Source organism: Malus domestica, chromosome 10 (assembly GCF_042453785.1).
Source record: "Malus domestica chromosome 10, GDT2T_hap1".
NCBI classification, from domain to species: Eukaryota; Viridiplantae; Streptophyta; class Magnoliopsida; order Rosales; family Rosaceae; genus Malus; species Malus domestica.
In genome coordinates this window covers 29,836,874-29,854,403 of record NC_091670.1, presented here as the reverse complement: position 1 = coordinate 29,854,403, position 17,530 = coordinate 29,836,874, and the positions used below count along the sequence as shown (strand labels likewise).

The following is a 17,530-nucleotide window of genomic DNA, read 5'->3' as shown; positions in this document are numbered from 1 at the left end:
CTTTTTTATTATAGAAATTGTCCCTCAACTTTAACCCAATTGAAATATGATCTCTCAACTAAAAATATGTGACCATTGGTCCCTTAACTCATCAAAACGTGCAATTATAGTCATTTTCGTAGCTCCATTAGAATTCCGTACAAAGAGTCAAGTTGGAAGGATCATTGCTACAATTTTTCTTATTTGGTTTTCCATATTTGTCTCTTCATTCAGCCTCATGTGCGTGACACGTGACTCATTTTGACAACTCATTTGACGAAAGTTCTAACGGAAATGACGAAAATGACCATAGTTGCATGTTTTTATGAGTTAAGAGACCACTGGTCATGGATTTTTAGTTGAGGGACCATTGCTTCAATTAGGTTAAAGTTGAAGGTCTATTTCTACAATTTTCTCAATAATGATTTGTAGCACTCCGAAGATTTAACTGTGCACTGCAAATTTTCGATATTTAAAAAGAAAAATAACCTTATGAGGAATCACAATCAAAATTTTGGATTTTCATTAAGGAATAATACTTAGGTACTCGTTAGTCAGCTCTCACATTTTGATTTGACACATTGTAATGGTGGAGAGGAAATGTTTGGGAAAGTTTTGAGGGCAATGAGGAAGAGTGAAAGGAGAGTTGTGGTTTGGTTATGCAGCATAAAACGGAAGAGATTACATTCTTTCAAACCCTCCATTAAGAATGAAGTATTCTACTAGTATTAAGGACCTAAGGTCCATACAAACAAAAATCATAACGTAACCAAGTTAGATAGAGCAGCATGCTCTAGCCCTACACTTGAGTTCAAATTTTCATCACCGTAATTTAGATTAAAATAGACCATCGCTCGAATAACAAAGAGGATGACACGGGTTGCTTGCTAATGCTAATGACAAGCCTCATTGGCAATAGAGAAGTGTTGGGCTTGAAGGGCAGCTGCCTTCTTAGACACCAAAGCTTGGATCAACAAAGTCTTGACCTCCCAAGCTGTGTAAGGATACCCTTTTCTTGCATAAGAGTTCAGCAGTGCTGCACTCGCCTGCTTCAGCAGCCTAGGGTACACGTTCTCCTCACCATTCATCGTCGTCGCTTCAAGCAACGTCAGATCGGATCTGTACCGTTCGTACGCTCTTGATCCAAACACCTTGGACACCGTCGATGTCTGCGGGACCATCTTCGGCCACGCCTCCCTCCTGCTCCCCCAGTACCTGTGCAAACAACAGATTATAACTCAGAAACTTCACCACCACTCAACAGACAGAGGGATCAATTGAACTAATAGGCCAGTAATTTTTTTGATTTTTCACTTTTTTCTCATAGTTTTTTTACTTACATTCTCATCCATTGAGTTGTTACTGTCCGTCCAATCCGTTGGACTCGGCATGGTTCCTTTCAAGTTGGAATTTTTTAAACAAAAAATTGCATCATCCGTCTTGAGTTATGATCAAATTGTAGCTTTAGTCGCTAAATTAAGAACTTTAAAAAATTAGTATCTAACTTTGACAAAATGTGAAACATTGTTCCTTCACGCCAACTCTTTAAAAATTTCCTTCAAAACTAAGCACATGAAATCTTTTTTATAAAGTAAATCTAAACCAAACAGATGTCTCGTTTATACACGTGATTAGTTTTGACGGAAGTTCGCCTTAACGAGTAATGCTCTACTTTTTGTCAAATTCCAGCAATAATTTTAATTAATTTATAATTTAGAGACCAAGGCTACTATTCTCCTATTTACTATTTTTCAAATAAGAAGGATTGGACTAAACCGAAAACAAAACGAAACTGCAAGGACAAATATGTATTAAAAAATCTACAAAAACAGTGAAATCTAGTTAACTACGGAGAGTAATTGCAATCTAATCCCCAACACATCGATCCCAACTGAAGAAAAAGAAAAGAGAGATAAGAATCCAGAGAGGTTTGCTTACTGAGGAGTGCATCTTCCTGTTGTTCTTGTGAAGAGAAATCCTGGCCGTTGGTTTCTGGCTGTTGTTGCGGGAACAGAGCAGGCAACAAGTAGCAGAAGAAGAAGAACGAGTTGACTCGGTTGAACTAAGATTTGCTTCATTTTTGGTGGTGGGGTTTCTGTCTGTCTTCTGTTTGGGATCTGAGTTGATATGGAGCTTGACTTGGTTTCAAACTTGGTCTGTCTTTACCAACACTGGTAGACTGGTACTTGTTTTTTAAATACAACTGGTTCGGTTCTCAATACATGTTGCTGTAGCCTGTACCCATGGTTCTATGTTTTATGGAGATTTGGTTCGAATGTGGGGGGTGATATTGTCTTTTGGTGCACGTGCTGAAGAGCTTTGGACTCGAGAGTGTTGGAACCTTTTCCTTTTTTTTTTTTTGGTTCAAATGAGAGTGTTGGAACTTGGTTGTGCTTTTCATTGAAAACACTACAACACAAGGGGAACTATGCGTTGCTTACAACAAACGGGGAACTATGGGTATCGCCTTGGGATTGAATTTTTTTTGTTATTGTTGGATCTGATTTCTTGGAATCAATCTCTTGCTTTAGGGGTAAGATAACAAATGGTAGTTGGGAGGTTTTTCTTGATGTGACCAAGAGCAAGAAACTTGGAGAATCCTTTCAAGGCCGTCATTGGTCTTGGATACCAAGATCAGCCAATGTAGCGGCAAACCACTTGGCACTGCGAAGATGTTTGGAGATGTGTGACATTACCTGGGTCGATAGACCCTCATCTTCACTTGTTCATGTTCTAAACAATGATGGGTCACATTGCTCTCCTTAAATTTGTATTGGTAGTGTAAGGGGTGACGTTTTTAGCTATGCTTGTAGCGTCTAGTTCCCTTTCACCCCCTTGCACTACCCGGTTTGTTATTATGTTGCTTGTCTCGCTGTAGCCTTTCATTATGTACTTTTGACACTTTTGCCTTGGTTTTAAGAATTTCCAATTCACCAAAAAAAACAAAAAAACAAAAAAACAAAAAAAACAAAAAAAAAAAAACTAACTAACTAACTATGCGTGGGCACGGTCGGGCCGGATCCAGCTCAAATTTAAAGAAACCAGACCCGACTTATTTGTAAATAAAACAAGTTGGGGGCAGGTCGTGTTATTTTAGAACGAAAATTCGGCCCACGGTTCTTTTTTAGGAAAAAGAAGTTAATCTCAGACCAGTGCCCAAATTATGATGAATTGAAAGTTGTTAATTTGCAATGATCGAGCGAAAGCCATGTTTAGGGAAAAAAAGGAAAATTTCATTAGACAGGATTATCACATGCATAAGATTACACGTAGTACTTGTTTATTCAGTAGCTACGCACTCTCTCCTCTTAGATTATAGGGAAAAGGATCCGGATCATTTTTCTGGGGGTCTGAAGATCTTGTGATTATGATCATTCATCGTATATAACAAAAAATTAAATATAAATATTACATAACGAAAACTGATCGCACGGTACACGTTGAATGATCACGATCACGAGATTCTTAAGATCCTCAAAAAAAGAATCCGGCAAATATCCTTTTCCAGATTATAGTAGTATAAAGTCATATAAGGCTTTTTTTTTTTTTTATTTAATTACTTTCACTCTCTTCCCTTCATAGCCCCAAAAAACACTACGTGCCGCACTCACTACTCCCATACGTCCATCGTACATTTACGCAACTACCCTCCTCTGGAAAGACTGGCTGGAGCTCAAGGCAATGGTTTCCTGCCTATTGTAATTGTACTTGAGCTGATGGGCCTGCTGGCGCTGAATCTGGTAGGCGTTGGCGAGCACCTCCAGCGGCAGTGCGCGCAGTATGGAAGTCCGGCCAGCTAGAGTGCTGATCATGGCGTTGTCGTTGGTCTTGAAGGCGATGTACTCGAATCCCTCGTTGCCGGCCTGCGTGATCACTCCGTGGTTCTGAGGCACGATGAACAACTGTCCCTCCTGCACTTGGTCGTCCAAGATCGGGTTGCCGTTCTCGTTCACGACCTGAACTCTAGCGCTTCCTCTGATCACGTACACCACTGAGTGGGCGTTTATTCCCCTCGTGAGTTTTCAGGTATTAGATTACTTATTCCAATATCCATTCTACATGTCACGTAAATGAACATACCACAATATCTAATCCATCTTTTATCCCTTTTTATGATAAATAATAATCAACATATTGATGCACATAGTTGCAGTATCACTAATAATATCTTTTTAATTAGTAGATAAATAAATAAATAATTAGTGTACGTAGTACTGGAATGTTGTCAAGTTGCAAAATCCTAATGCAGCAAGTTATACTACATGAATTAGTTATTAATGTTATATTCTAGCTAGTCTCTAGATCACAAATTTATAATTTACGCATATAATAACATCTAAATTAACTATACTACGTCAAGATGTTCCATAAAATATGTTTTTGTAAAGGTTGGAGTAATCTTCATCATTTAAGTTTCAGGTGCTAGCTAGGTGGAGAGGAAAACAAAGAAAAGCTCTAAAGTCGTTGCCCAGCCTTTAATCTTGGAGTCGGCAGCTATCATTCTTGATTTTTTTTTCTTTCTCTTCTCTGGGAGTGTTCACTCTCTCCGCTCTGTCGAGGAAAGCCTTCCTGCTCCTAGCTAGTCGATCTCCCCTTCGGTCGATGAGAGCTTTTTGTAGCGGTTATGACTTGCTCAATCTCGAATCTAGGAGTAAGACCGTCAATAGTTGTTCAAATTTGAGTGGTTTTGTGGTTTAAGCTTTTGGGAAATGATGTGAAGAGGAAGCTCGACGTTTGTTGGAGGTGACTCATCATAATAGAATCTTTTTGCCAACAAAGTACAAAATCATTAAAAGGTGGTGTAGTCTTTTCCATGGTGCCGTTGCGGTGCCTTGAAGGGTTCAATACTGCTAGGTTGTGTTGTGTGCGTTTTTTTGTTTGTGGTTTTGGCCTTGTGAATGTTATCTTTCCATATGGTTGGATGTGATTATGTTGTTGAAGTTTTGTACTCTTTTTTTGTTCCATTTATAATCGTGGAATTACACTCCATCCTAATGATGTTATTCGTTTTATTTGATTAGTGGAATGTTTTTATTTCCAAATTTTCAAGAGCTAAATAAATTTGAGGATCAGTGTTCTCCAAAATATGGTGATGTTTTGTGAATGTGACCATTAAATATGGTAGTCAGGTAGTCGTTGCTCTTTTGCAAACTAGTCTCTTGTATTCCTCTGCACTGTTATGTTTTGTTTTCTACAGAAATTAAAGTACGTACCAAACCACTGTTTAACTGTCAACCATTTTTTACTTTCCATGACCTAGTTTGGAGACCAGTTATTAAGAAGAAATAGCACGAATTAAGCTTTCAAAATAAGCAGAACTATCTACAAGGCACCAGCATGATCATGCTATATATTTTTCAATATTATACTCTAGGTTTGAAACATCATTTATGTCGTCCAATTACATTATAATACGTGAATTAGTAACATCAAATGACTTTTTTGACTATCACACTAAAATGTTTCTCCGATTTAAAAGTTGAAATTGAATTTATGGGGAGGTCATATTTAATGTTTAAAGTAATAGTACCTCAGCATCTGGTGTGAAATCACCATCTTCCTCTCTTTTGAGGCCACCATGCTAAGCTGGGAGTTCTTCTGGTTCTACAAACCCTTTTGGTAAATTTCCAAGCAAATTTGTGAGATAAAGGAACATAAATTAAGCATTCAAACAGTAATTAATAAAATTATGATATTATATAGGTTATATATAAATCTTACTTGAGAAGGGTTTTGGTAACATTTGAAGGCCTGGCAAACACAAACTTCATTTTGGTTCTTTGACTTAGGAGCCTTGATCTGAGCACATGCAGCAAATAATACTAAAGAGGAGCATTTATCACAATCTGCAAATTAATCAACCAATCTTATTTCAAAATTTGCGCATATATTTCACTATTTCAGTGTGACCATCACATCGTAATATATTATTAATCAATATAACCTCAAATTTGAGAGCACTACTTGCGTTCTTTTGAATGAGCTCTGGATAGTTTTCTTGGAGCAAAACTAGGGTTTTGTTGCTACGAGAACGAAGCTCATTCATGTCCGGCCCCGCGAGTTCTTCAAATCAGTAACGCCAACCATAGAATCCACTCCTCCATCCTTGCCCATAAAATGTGAAACACAAGGGGTGCCCTTCCTTGTCTAAAACACACGTTCGAGTTTTTCCATTTACGTACCACTTTCTATTTAAGTCTACCCCAATTTCAGTCCACCCTCATTTAAAATTTTATATTTTAATTTTTTATAAGAACACCACCATTTCAGTACAATCATCATCTTGACAATCAGATAGTAATTATATTAAATATAAATATTCACGTGAATATATTTGACCATCAAATGATGACGGTATCAAACAACAATTTATTTCCCTCTCCTCTATCTCTACACATGCTTTTCCTCCTCCTACATCGACGTCCTTGTTAAACAGACCTTGTAGCTTCAAATTTCTGCACCACCAATCCAAAATTGAATCTTTGGGTTGTCTTCAATCTCCATTATCACGCTTTCTTTAATTTCATGTGGATCTTGAAAAAAATCCAAGAGTTGCAATTCTGAGTTGTTTTTCTGATTCTCTTAATATTGTTTTTCAGAACCAGAATTACTATATATATATATATATATATATATAGAAATCACCTTCAAATCATATTCAACAACTTTTGGCATGCCAATCATATTCAAGCAAGCATTATTTAAGACAACGAGAAAAGAAGGGCAACAAATCTGAACTAATGAATTAGATTATGAAAAACGAAAATCGTATATGGACTAGAAATTTCAGGTGTTCAAAAATTGTTTTTCGATGCGCCTCAAAAATTTGCGTGCGTTTGTGTGGAGAAAGATGAACAATGCCCTCAAAAAATATTAGGGTTCGAGTGTGTGTGGATAGAAATATTATATGTTCAAAACCAGATTTTGAACCACATTATTTCTAGCTCATGGTGAGGCTTAGCATGTCCACCCTTAGTGTAGATAATATCGTTTGTTAAAAAAAAAAATATGCGTCTTTTTTTGTCTTTTCACACAATTAAAATTTTAAGAAAGTTAAACTTAACTGGTGGGGTGAACTTAGATGGGAAGTGACGTTTAAATAGAAATACTCTTATAATTAAGTATAAATCTCACCATTCGTAGCAATCAAATTTGAGGCCTCCTACTTACAATTGAAGTAGAATACTGCTAAAGTTGTATGTACCAGTGCCAAGTTTTTTCTTAATACATTTAATAGTATCTATACTAAGAGATGGGGAAGTGGACTAGATCTCATAATGTGCTAGTCATATAATTTGGTTCGAGAAATGCTACTAGACCATAGAACTAAGTAGACACAGTGTTAAGCTTTTAGAAGAGCTAAAAAACGCTTTCGGATGAATAAAAGGACCTTATGTGGTATGCAGACTTTTAAAATGACTGGATTACACACTTTTTAGTGCTTTACAAATACACTTCACTGATTTTCCTAAAGACACTTCCAAATGGTTTTTTTCATTAATAGTTTTGTGCTCATTTAGGACAACGGTCTAATGATATTTCTCCACTTATAAATGAAAGACCTTAAGTTCAATTCTCGTTAAAAACAAACTTGAACCACATTATTGTGAAACATATTAAAAGACAATCAAGGGACATAATTAAGAGGAGAGTGCAAGAGGTAAAATGAAAATTGTAAAACCTCTCCCCGAAAGAAAAACATAAGTAAAAGAACAGTAAATAAGGTAAAGCTTATTGCTTTGCGGAAAAATAAAACATCATCCGTCTCGAAATCAAACATAACCAAAAGGAGTCATTTTTACATGCCTAACACATGAATCTATCGGCCGAATTCCAAGCCTAATTATAAAAGAACAATCCCAACAGCCACACAAATCTTATAATCTTTATGTACAGCGATTACATCAAATGTCAACGAAACGATCCGTATCTACATCATAAGCATGGTTATCTATCTGAAGCCTGGAGTAGCTGTATCACGACTCCCGATACTTGGTCAGGTCAAATGTCAGAGTTTCCGAACAGCTGCAATCAAGCAAACGCAGTTATTGCATTACTAAACCGTATAAAGTGAATTGTGAAAATATATTGATTCGTGTGAAGCTCACCTCCTTTCGCAGTCCCTGTAAACCCCAACTAAAGCATCAGCCTTGTCGTAGAAGCTATCTTTTAGAGAAATTACAATGCTCTGAAAACCACCTCCTCCCTCATCATCTTGGTTAGCCCTGGCTCCTTCACGTGACTTTGAACGGATGAATCCAGCAACCTTAGCAACATTCAAGTTATCTAGTGCAGCATCGACTTCATCCAGTATGAAAAACGGTGAAGGCCTAAAACTGAACCCATTTATAAGAGGAAAGAGAACTATTAGTATACATTAGTATTGTGGCGATCTCCATATACACAGTAAGTTCCATCCCAAAACTTTCATGTGTGGTAGTCTGCTACACTTAAAAGGTAAATACTCTTCCATTCGTAATGAGTTAAGAGACACCTGTGTATGGAAAAGAGTAATGCCAATGCAGCAACGGTTTTCTCGCCGCCAGATAATTGTTCCATATCACGAAAGCGCTTTGTTGGGGGCATAGCAGTGTACTTGATGCCATGTAAAAATGGATCATCTTCATTTTCCAAATTTAAGTATGCCGTCCCACCCAGTGGATGTGTGTTGCTCTTCGTGAGTTGTTTGTATATCTTATCAATACTACTGGAAATATGTTGGAAGGCATCCATAAACAACTCGTACCTGCATTGACCAAAACAAGAAAACAAAAAAGCTAACTGCATTACAATCCAAGGCCACAGAACAGATGGTAGGTGTTGCAGGAGATCACCGTAAAACAATACAATACTGCTGCTTTTCAAAAGTGGAATATTAAAAATTTCTCTGTCTAGTTCTTATCCTATAGAAAACGGCTATTTAACAGAGCAGAATCGCATGTCAATCATCTTTCATCCACTGAATTGTGTTTTATCTGGTAATAGTGTAGAAGCAATTAGTACCTCTTCTGCTTAACTGAGTTAAACAGATCAGCTTTTTCCTTCTCTTCTATTCTAGCCACTTCAAACTCTTCAGTTACAGCTCTTTCCTTTTCTTTAATAGCCTCATATTGGTCCAGGGCCTTCAAATTTGGAGCTGTTTTTTCAATTTCTGAAATTACGGCATCCATTTTTTGCTTAAATTCCACCTCAAGCTTCTCCCGTTCAGATGGCCTTCTGTCCCGCACATGAGACTTGTTTAACTGACTAAAATCAAAACATGGGCCCATTGTGGAGGAATCAGTCTCCATTGGGTCTGAGATGATGGGAAGGTTTATTTGTTCCAATTCACATTTCTCTACTATTTCCTGCTTCTGTGACATCAGCTGCTCAATCTGTGACTCCTGTAAGGTGAGAAAAACATACATAAGCCTTTTAAATTTACCTAGAACAAGGTCCACAACTGGTGAAAACAGAACTGAACTCCAACCTTAGCATGTATCTGTCGATTAAGTTTGGATAAACTTGTTGTAGCTGTAGAACCCCGCTTGTTCCATTCTTGGATTTCCTTCTCACACCCTTCTGACTTGGATTTCCATTCTAACGAATAGGAAGAGACATATTAAGAACTAAATCTCGGGCCGATTGAATAAAAGCGTCAAAATTTAATTTCTTGGAAAACAATATGGTCCCATTTCATACCTTGTATTTCTTCCTTCCAACGATCGATCTCACCAGAAGCTTTTTCTGCTGCTGACTTGGCTGCAGCCTCTTCCTTCTGAACCCGTTCTAAAGCTTTTTTAAATTTACTAATAGAATCTTGGAGTTCGTTAATTCGTGATTCCATGTCCCGGTTTTGCTCATACTCTAACCTGTAAGTAAACAAAAATAAAAGTATTGCATAATATGATCTGAGTGAGCGCCACGGCTGCCATACAACTAGTAAATAAAAAAAATGAGAAACCTGTTGATTCCAAACAGATATTACAAAACGAAGGAAATGAAACTCTTAACAGATTTAAACTGACATCTAAGTTGATATTTGCATGTATTGAATTGAGAGATAAATGGAGGGGGAGGCTAGGACGTACTGGTACTTCAACTTTGAAAGCTGGCTACTCAAACTAAGCCTCTCTTCAGCCATATATTGGGAGGCCTTGAGTTGATTTTCCTCGTACTCACGGATGTTTGCCACCCCAACAGATCTACTAAAATCTTTGTAAATTCTGTCAACAATTTCATTTATCCTCTTCTCAAGCTTATTGATTTCCTTGCTTCGCTTATCTACAGCTTGCTTTAACTGCAAGAAAAATTGAAAACTGCTGGAACTACAGGCTTGAAATCAAATATTGCAATAAACTAGATGACGAGCCTTGTCGTAGAAAAATCAAAACAAAAAACCTTGAGAAGTTCAGGACTGCTGCGATCAATCTCTTCTTTTATATTCTGCTTTTCCCGCGCCAAGGTTGCAAGTTTGTCCTTAATGCTTTTCTGAAACAAAAATTGTCTTATTTGTCATCCGCCAGAAATTTTCATTGTATAAGATAATAAAATCAAGAAATAACAATGTCATTTTGCTTTGCAGTGCATACAGTACACCTCCACCCCCACCCACCCAAAACAAATAAAATAAAGGGGTAATTTGACCTTAGATGGGGAGAAAAATTAGGATTGAGTGAGAGGTCAATACAACAACAACAAAGCCTTATCCCACTAAGATGGGCCGGCTATATGAATCCTAGAACGCCACTACGCTCGGTTTTGTGTCATGTCTTCCGTTAGATCCAAGTAGTCCAAGTCTTTTCTTAGAGTCTCTTTCCAAGTCTTCCTAGGTATTCCTCTACCCCTTTGGCCCTGAGTCTCTGTCTCGTATTCACATCTTCTAACCGAAGCGTCTGTAGGTCTTCGTTTCACATGTCCAAACCACCTAAACCGATTTTCTCTCATCTTAGATGGAGAGAAAAAAATGTTTATATTGACCTTATTTGAAGAGGATAAACGATCCAAATGACCTATGCTAGAAAGTGGAATGCCCATTGACCTATGCCGAAATATAAAACTATCTATTGACCTAAACCGAATTTAAAATAAAACCTACTTATTTCAAATATTTGAAACTGGCCACACCTTTCCACAATTCCATATCTAAAGATCATATTTTATTTTTCAAATCACATACAACAACACATAGCAACAGCTCTAATTTTTCAACGTCCATCTTCCCTTCTGGATATGGAGTATGGGTCATATTACTATCCCACCCAAGTTATGCCAGAATCTCAAGACAGTTTCAGAATGTTATATGAAACAATTCTATGCTAACTGCTAAACAAAAGTTCAAGGACCCGAGCAGCTATAATCTAGCCGAGGGACCAAAACAAGATGAAAAGTGGGTATGGATGCAAAAGTAAATACCTATTGCCACCATACTTAAAGCTTCAAAGCATGATAAACTAACAATAAAAACCATTCAGGCAAGCCTTCATCTGTAGAATGGAAGAGAATTCGATGGATTTACCTTCTCAATCTCTGCATACTGGATCTTTTTTTGAAGTCCACTAATTCTACCAGTTGTCTCAGACTCTTTTATCTGCATCTCTCTAATTGACCCCAGCTCTTCCAACTCTGACTCAAACTGTTCTTTCTTCTTCTTCAGTCCTACAGAACAAAAACAGTTAAAGCCACATCCAAAATAATCCCAACAAAAATCAAATTAAAACATTATGAAAACTCAAAAACGACCTTCAACTTTTTTATCATCCCACTGTTTTGACCTTGCTTCCATTCCACCACTGGTACCGCCAGTCATTGTGCCGGATTTCGCGAGCAAAATTCCATCAACAGTTACAACTAATTTATATTGGAAACATAAAAAGGTAAATATCTAATTCAATAAGAACATGATTTAAAACACAATGTGAAATATTTTACAAAAAGAAGCTAATTACCTTTGAACCTCTCACCAGTCCAGCTGAGACGCTTAGCCTCATCAAGTTCATCACAGACAAGAGTATTGCCAACCGCAAAAAGAATTGCCTTCTCCAAGGCAGGATCAAATGTGTGATTTGTTAAGACCACAAACCATAGAAGCTTTTTCAGATTTTCATGAATAATCACAGTTTAATCTCACAACGCAACCAAAACAAAAAGAATAGAGGCCAACACATAAAATATAGCATGGCATAATCAAGACATAACCAACAGCAACAAGTTGATAACAGTCACCAGAATACATGCAGACATGACGAAAATGTGGAAAAGTGCCAAAAGGTTTAATCATCAGTTAAGTAACTCATATTCCTTTTGAGCGACAAGAGCAAGGGAGTCACATGATGGAAACATTACTGAAGATGAAAGAAGAAAAACATGCACATGAAATCACGAGTAGGGAGAATTGTCAGCTGACCAGAATGGAGCACCTGAAAAAGACAGGACTCGAGAATTTTTGCAATCAAAATGCCCAAACACTGATACAAGCAGCCATGGACACTGACAGCAAACAAAATACCCAGGCTACTGTACTGTAAGATCATTACCAGAAGAGAGGATTATAGAAGTATTGCATTGCTAAAGGATATTGTACTACATCAAAGATCAGCTTTGCAGTACCACCTAAATTGCGCAATCTCTCCATTACGGGCTTCACACGAACAGACTGAAGAGGTATGAATGTCTGAGGAGGAAGCCTTTGTTCTTTCAAATACTGCAGGGATGTAAAAGGATCAGTACCAGAATTGCATTCACATACTTCAAAAGTTTTGTCAACCCATGAATCCAGTGATGACTAGTCAACAAACCCATAAACAACCCAGATATTTGTATTCAACACACACAACTAGCAACTAAATACATGGAAATTGAAATGAAAATAAGCATCTGTTCTTTTCTAGAAGGGAGGACTGCATTCAAAGCCAGAAGATGAACTGTCCTCAAGTATTCAGTATGCAAACAGTAGGCTAGTTAACAGCTACAGGATGCCTCATCCATGCTCAGGGGCCAATCACATTTTATGGTTCAACAATTCTCAGTGATATGAAGCACAAAAATGTTAAAACTACCAATAAAATACAAAAGCAATTTATTGATTCTTGATGTCAACAGTATAATTTAGATAAACACACTATGAAGGTAAGCTTATAAGATCATAAATCACCTTGATGCATTCCTTTCCCGTTTGTTCATCCTCAACTACAACTGCATCCATAAATTTACCCATGGCAACAGTAACAGCGAGGTTATACTTTTTTTGTGTTGGCCTACAAAGTTCAGTCATACGACCGTGGACACCGTGAAACAGGCGTTTGAGAGTCTCGACTGCCTGAGACAATCTGGAATCTCTCTCATTCTCATATCTGTCAGCCTTCAATTCCCGTAGTTGCTTTTCTATTTCATCAATTTTTGACTTCAGATTTTCATATTTTGTTCTGTATGCACCAAAAAAGACAATGGAAACATGAATTCAATGCTTTTTTGTCTTAATTTCGGGTAAAACAACCAAACAAAACGACAGAATATAAAACACAACGAAATCAACACATAAGAGAATAGGGTGGCAGCAAGATACACCTGCCAGAGCCTACACACACATATATACATAAAATAGAGATTCATACAGGCAAGCTGAATAACCTGGCCTGTGAATTTTTAGATTGCATGGCACGCAGTTCATTATCCAGATTTTTAGCTTCATCCCTATGTTTCGCAGAATTTTCTTTAATTTTTTTCTGCCTTGTTAGCATTTGTTCCTCTTGTTCCTCTAATTCAGCCTCGCGACTTCTCAACTGTTGAAGATTTTCTTCCAAATTCTTTTGAGCTTCAAGATCAGCATGTTGTTGCCTATCCAGAACCTCTTTCTCATCTCTTAGCTTTGCAGTTTTCATTCCAGCATCTTCCTTGCTGTACACCAGCATTGCAATGACAATTTAGAAAACCATATCACGAAGAGAAACTCTAGAGAAAGCACAATGGTTAAATGAATGTAAAAGTCCAAAAAGAAAAGGGTAAGCAGGGCAACAAGTTCATTCCTCAGCTTAAACTTGAAAAAAAAAACATTGTATTTGGCCCAAGGAAACTATATTTTAGTTGAATAAAAGTAAAGAGCCAGACTACCATCAGAATCAGATACACAAGCCATATAAAGCAGGATCTCCAAACACTTACATTCGAAAATATTCCCTTAATTCAGTATCATCTAACTTCAGTTTGTCGCCACTATCTCGGCCTTTTTCATGTAAATCCTCTAGTTTTGCAGTCAAATCATGTATGCCCTTCTGGAGCTGCTTTATATCCTCTTTATGTCTTTTCCTTTCTTGTTCTTTCTTAGCGAGCTCCTTCTCACTTTTCTTGATTTTTGCATTTATACGAGACATTTCCTCTTTCAGTTTCAGAAGGTCTGGTTGCTGCAAACAGAAAAAACAATATTAGATGACCAATAATTTTTTCCACTTCAGCTCAAAATAAACTCATTTTAATTAACACAGATCTCAAGTGAATTTTCTATGTCCTGTTGGAGCCGAGGAAAACTCACACTTTTGTCAAGTTTATTATTTCTATCTGAAATCTTCTTTTCACATTGTGCAATCTCTTTCAGATATTTTGCTTGTTCTTTCTTCTTATTGTTTGCTTCTAGCTGAAATTCATCAATTTCTTGCATAACTTGTTCACGGCTTTTCTTTTCAGCTTCAAGTTCCTCAGTCATTTTTGCAATATCCTTTTCTATGTTGAACAATTGCCATAAAGAATGTTCTTTCTTCAAAGATTTCTGCAAGAAAAAATAGATAATCATACAATTAGCATATCACAACTGTTAGAAACTATGAGGCAGAACATTCAATGGAAGACACTTAAAAGCTATTAAACTTGTATAAATAACAAACTTCAAAACCAAAATTTAGCATGGAGAAAAGTTTGACATATTAAGGATTCCCCACATAGCCTACACTAGCTTTTTTTTTACAAGTCTTGTGTGTATGAATGAGTGTGCAAGTGATTGAGTGTGTGTGTGTGTGTGTGTGTGTGTGTGTGTGTGTGTGAGAGAGAGAGAGAGAACCAAGTCTTTGCAAGACCCATTTAGTATGCTCTTTCCTGAATTACATAATCCCCTACGGGCATGAATTTTCAGCCTACCTTCGCATTCACTTTGTCTTTGTACTATTCTTCCCTTTGTGTGTGTGCGTGTGTGTTTGGTTAAGGGATGGCAAGCTAGAAATATTAAGCATTCAGTTTGTCTTTGTACTATTCTTCCCCTTTGTGTGTGTGTGTGTGTGTGTTTGGTTAAGGGATCGCAAGCCAGAAATATTAAGCATTCAGTTTGTGAGAAAATACAAAAAATTATAAAACTTAAAAATTTTCATGGACAACTAACTGCAATTCTGCAGCTAAAACAGATAAGGTATTCAGACAAAACATGCATATGCATCCATGAATGCAGACCTATGTAAATGTAACCCATGTATTCATGCATGTATATGCAGCATATACATGCACATGTATGAAACCAACAAAGAAACCTTGAGATACGCACCAGTTGATCTTGTAGGCGGAGGTGTTTTTCGGCTTCTTCTTTTTGTTCTTTCTTTTGCCTCCTCTCCAATACTATTGTTCTCTTTCTCTGATAAACAAGACTTGCTTTTTGTTCAGCTTCGGATTTTTCTTCTTCATATTTTTCATAGTCTCTCTTGAGTTCATCAGACCCAGAGATCTGCTCAAGAAGTGCAGTGAGTTCCTTGGGATTTTTGGAGGCAATGGACTCCACATCACCCTAAAATAAAAAGATAAAAGGTAGTTAGAAGTCACCCCTACTTCCTATGCACATATCAGAACCACCGTAAGAGCGCCAATATATCTTAACAATATTTGAAAACTAGTGAACCAGGCACAGTTTAGCATGCTCATAAACTTCCTAACAGTTAGATACCCGTTAGGCAATGACTTGACACTTATATGGCCACTCATGTTTCCCTTTTATGACTAGGACTACTCATTTTCCCTCTTTGGCCTAAAATGAATATACTCTCCAATGCAAATAAGATGAAACACACGGTACTAACTCGCCACTACATATGAGTCAACGATAGATGTTACAGTGACGGAAAGTTGGAAACCATAGACAGGGACATGAAATCCTAATTACAATTTCAAAATTGAAGTCTACATGGAGTCTCATACATTTCAATAGCTTCTGAGAAGTCATATACATTTGAAAATATATAGATATATTTCCATTTCTCCACAACCACACAGCACGGCAAATAAATGCAAATGATTTCCTTCGCCTCCTTATTCAGAGAAACAATTTCAAGTGCCCCGTATTCAAGCGGTTACTCCACATGTCACAAAATAACTGTAGGGACATGGAAAAATATATCATTTTCTCCGCTTGTATTATGACATGTGGAGTACCGCTTGAATACCCAGTACTTGGAAAAATATCTCCCTTATTTAGCTCCATATTTTCAGCTTCCAATCAGCAACACCTCCGACACATAAAATATTTAAATCGACAGAGTAATGAAGTACTCTAAGCTCACATTACATATTGGAAACTGTGAAACTCGAAAACATTTGGTCTTTTAAATTAACCTGAAAGACGAGGAAATTCCGGGCCTTGACAAGAATCCCGAGAGACCTGAGCTTCGCATTGTACTCTTCCCAAGTCACAGACGCCCCATCGATACGGTACTCGCTGCCCGCTCCGCCTGTAATGGCTCGGGTGAACTGGAGCTCCGACCCGTTGTCCAGCTGGTAAACCAAGCGGACAAAGGCCCTGCGGCCCTTCTGGTCCTTCTCCTTGTCGTCGAAGGCATAGATCAGGTCCTTCAGCTGGGCCCCACGGAGGTGGCCCGTCCGCACGCCGAGGACGAAGCTTATGGCGTCCATGAGGTTGGACTTTCCAGCGCCATTGGGCCCAATAATCGCCGTGAAGTCGTAGAAGGGGCCGATGGTCTGGAAGCCCTTATAGGACTTGAAGTTCTCGAGCTCCAGGCGGAGGATTTTTCCCTGAGACACCAGGGACGGCATGGCCGGTCGAAGCAAAACTAGGGTTTGGGAAAAAGTGAAGATTTAGGGCGATTCTGAAAATTGAAGCTAGGGCTTCAGTGATTAGTAGCAGAGGGAGAAAATTTACAGAAGCTTGAGATTTTCCGGGAAAACGAAATGCGATTTTCCTGGGAAAATGGAGGGAAATTGAAAGTCGGAGGAGGAGGGGAATTGGCGGGAGAAGGGGAGTTTTGCAGAAGTGGGGGAACTAACCAGGGACCCGACCATGCTCGAAGGGCGTATTGACATTTTCCACTTCGCTGCATTAAAACGCTAATCGTCGTTGTCGTTTTGGATTTTTAGTAGGTCCAATTTTTTGGTTGGTTTTTGGCATTTTGTAAGGCAAAGGTTAGATTATTTGTGTTTTGGTCTCTTTCTAGCTTTCTTGCCTAATTTTACTAAAAGAAAGTGTTATTAACGTACTAATTTTTACCTCTTACACATTTTTATTAATTTTTTATCATTAGTTTTCTTCCATTTATTTGATTTGATAATCGAAAATTATAAGAGTGTGTACGAAGTAAAAATCTTTAAT

At 37.7% G+C, this 17,530-nt stretch overlaps 2 protein-coding genes and 1 long non-coding RNA gene across 3 annotated transcripts; all 3 read right to left on the bottom strand.

Moving 5' to 3' along the window:
• Positions 1–665: 665 nt before the first annotated feature.
• LOC139189024 (uncharacterized) lies at positions 666–2,397 on the bottom strand. Its single transcript, XR_011572489.1, has 2 exons — positions 1,918–2,397; positions 666–1,194 (listed from the first exon to the last, which is right to left on the bottom strand). It is a non-coding gene; the product is annotated as an uncharacterized lncRNA (long non-coding RNA).
• A 1,217-nt stretch (positions 2,398–3,614) lies between these two features.
• On the bottom strand, positions 3,615–5,559 carry LOC103445670 (prunin 1 Pru du 6.0101-like). Its single transcript, XM_017334967.1, has 2 exons — positions 5,510–5,559; positions 3,615–3,954 (listed from the first exon to the last, which is right to left on the bottom strand). The coding sequence occupies exons 1-2, from the start codon at positions 5,557–5,559 to the stop codon at positions 3,615–3,617; spliced, it is 390 nt and encodes a 129-aa protein (XP_017190456.1).
• A 2,140-nt stretch (positions 5,560–7,699) lies between these two features.
• LOC103445629 (structural maintenance of chromosomes protein 1) lies at positions 7,700–17,262 on the bottom strand. Its single transcript, XM_008384643.4, has 18 exons — positions 16,540–17,262; positions 15,482–15,718; positions 14,486–14,719; positions 14,119–14,357; positions 13,588–13,854; positions 13,112–13,382; positions 12,537–12,661; positions 11,907–12,016; positions 11,701–11,808; positions 11,477–11,616; positions 10,360–10,449; positions 10,050–10,258; positions 9,661–9,830; positions 9,449–9,558; positions 8,983–9,362; positions 8,474–8,725; positions 8,088–8,315; positions 7,700–8,004 (listed from the first exon to the last, which is right to left on the bottom strand). Exons 1-18 carry the CDS (start codon positions 16,975–16,977, stop codon positions 7,956–7,958), a joined length of 3,657 nt encoding a protein of 1,218 aa, XP_008382865.3. The 5' UTR covers positions 16,978–17,262; the 3' UTR covers positions 7,700–7,955.
• Positions 17,263–17,530: the final 268 nt, after the last annotated feature.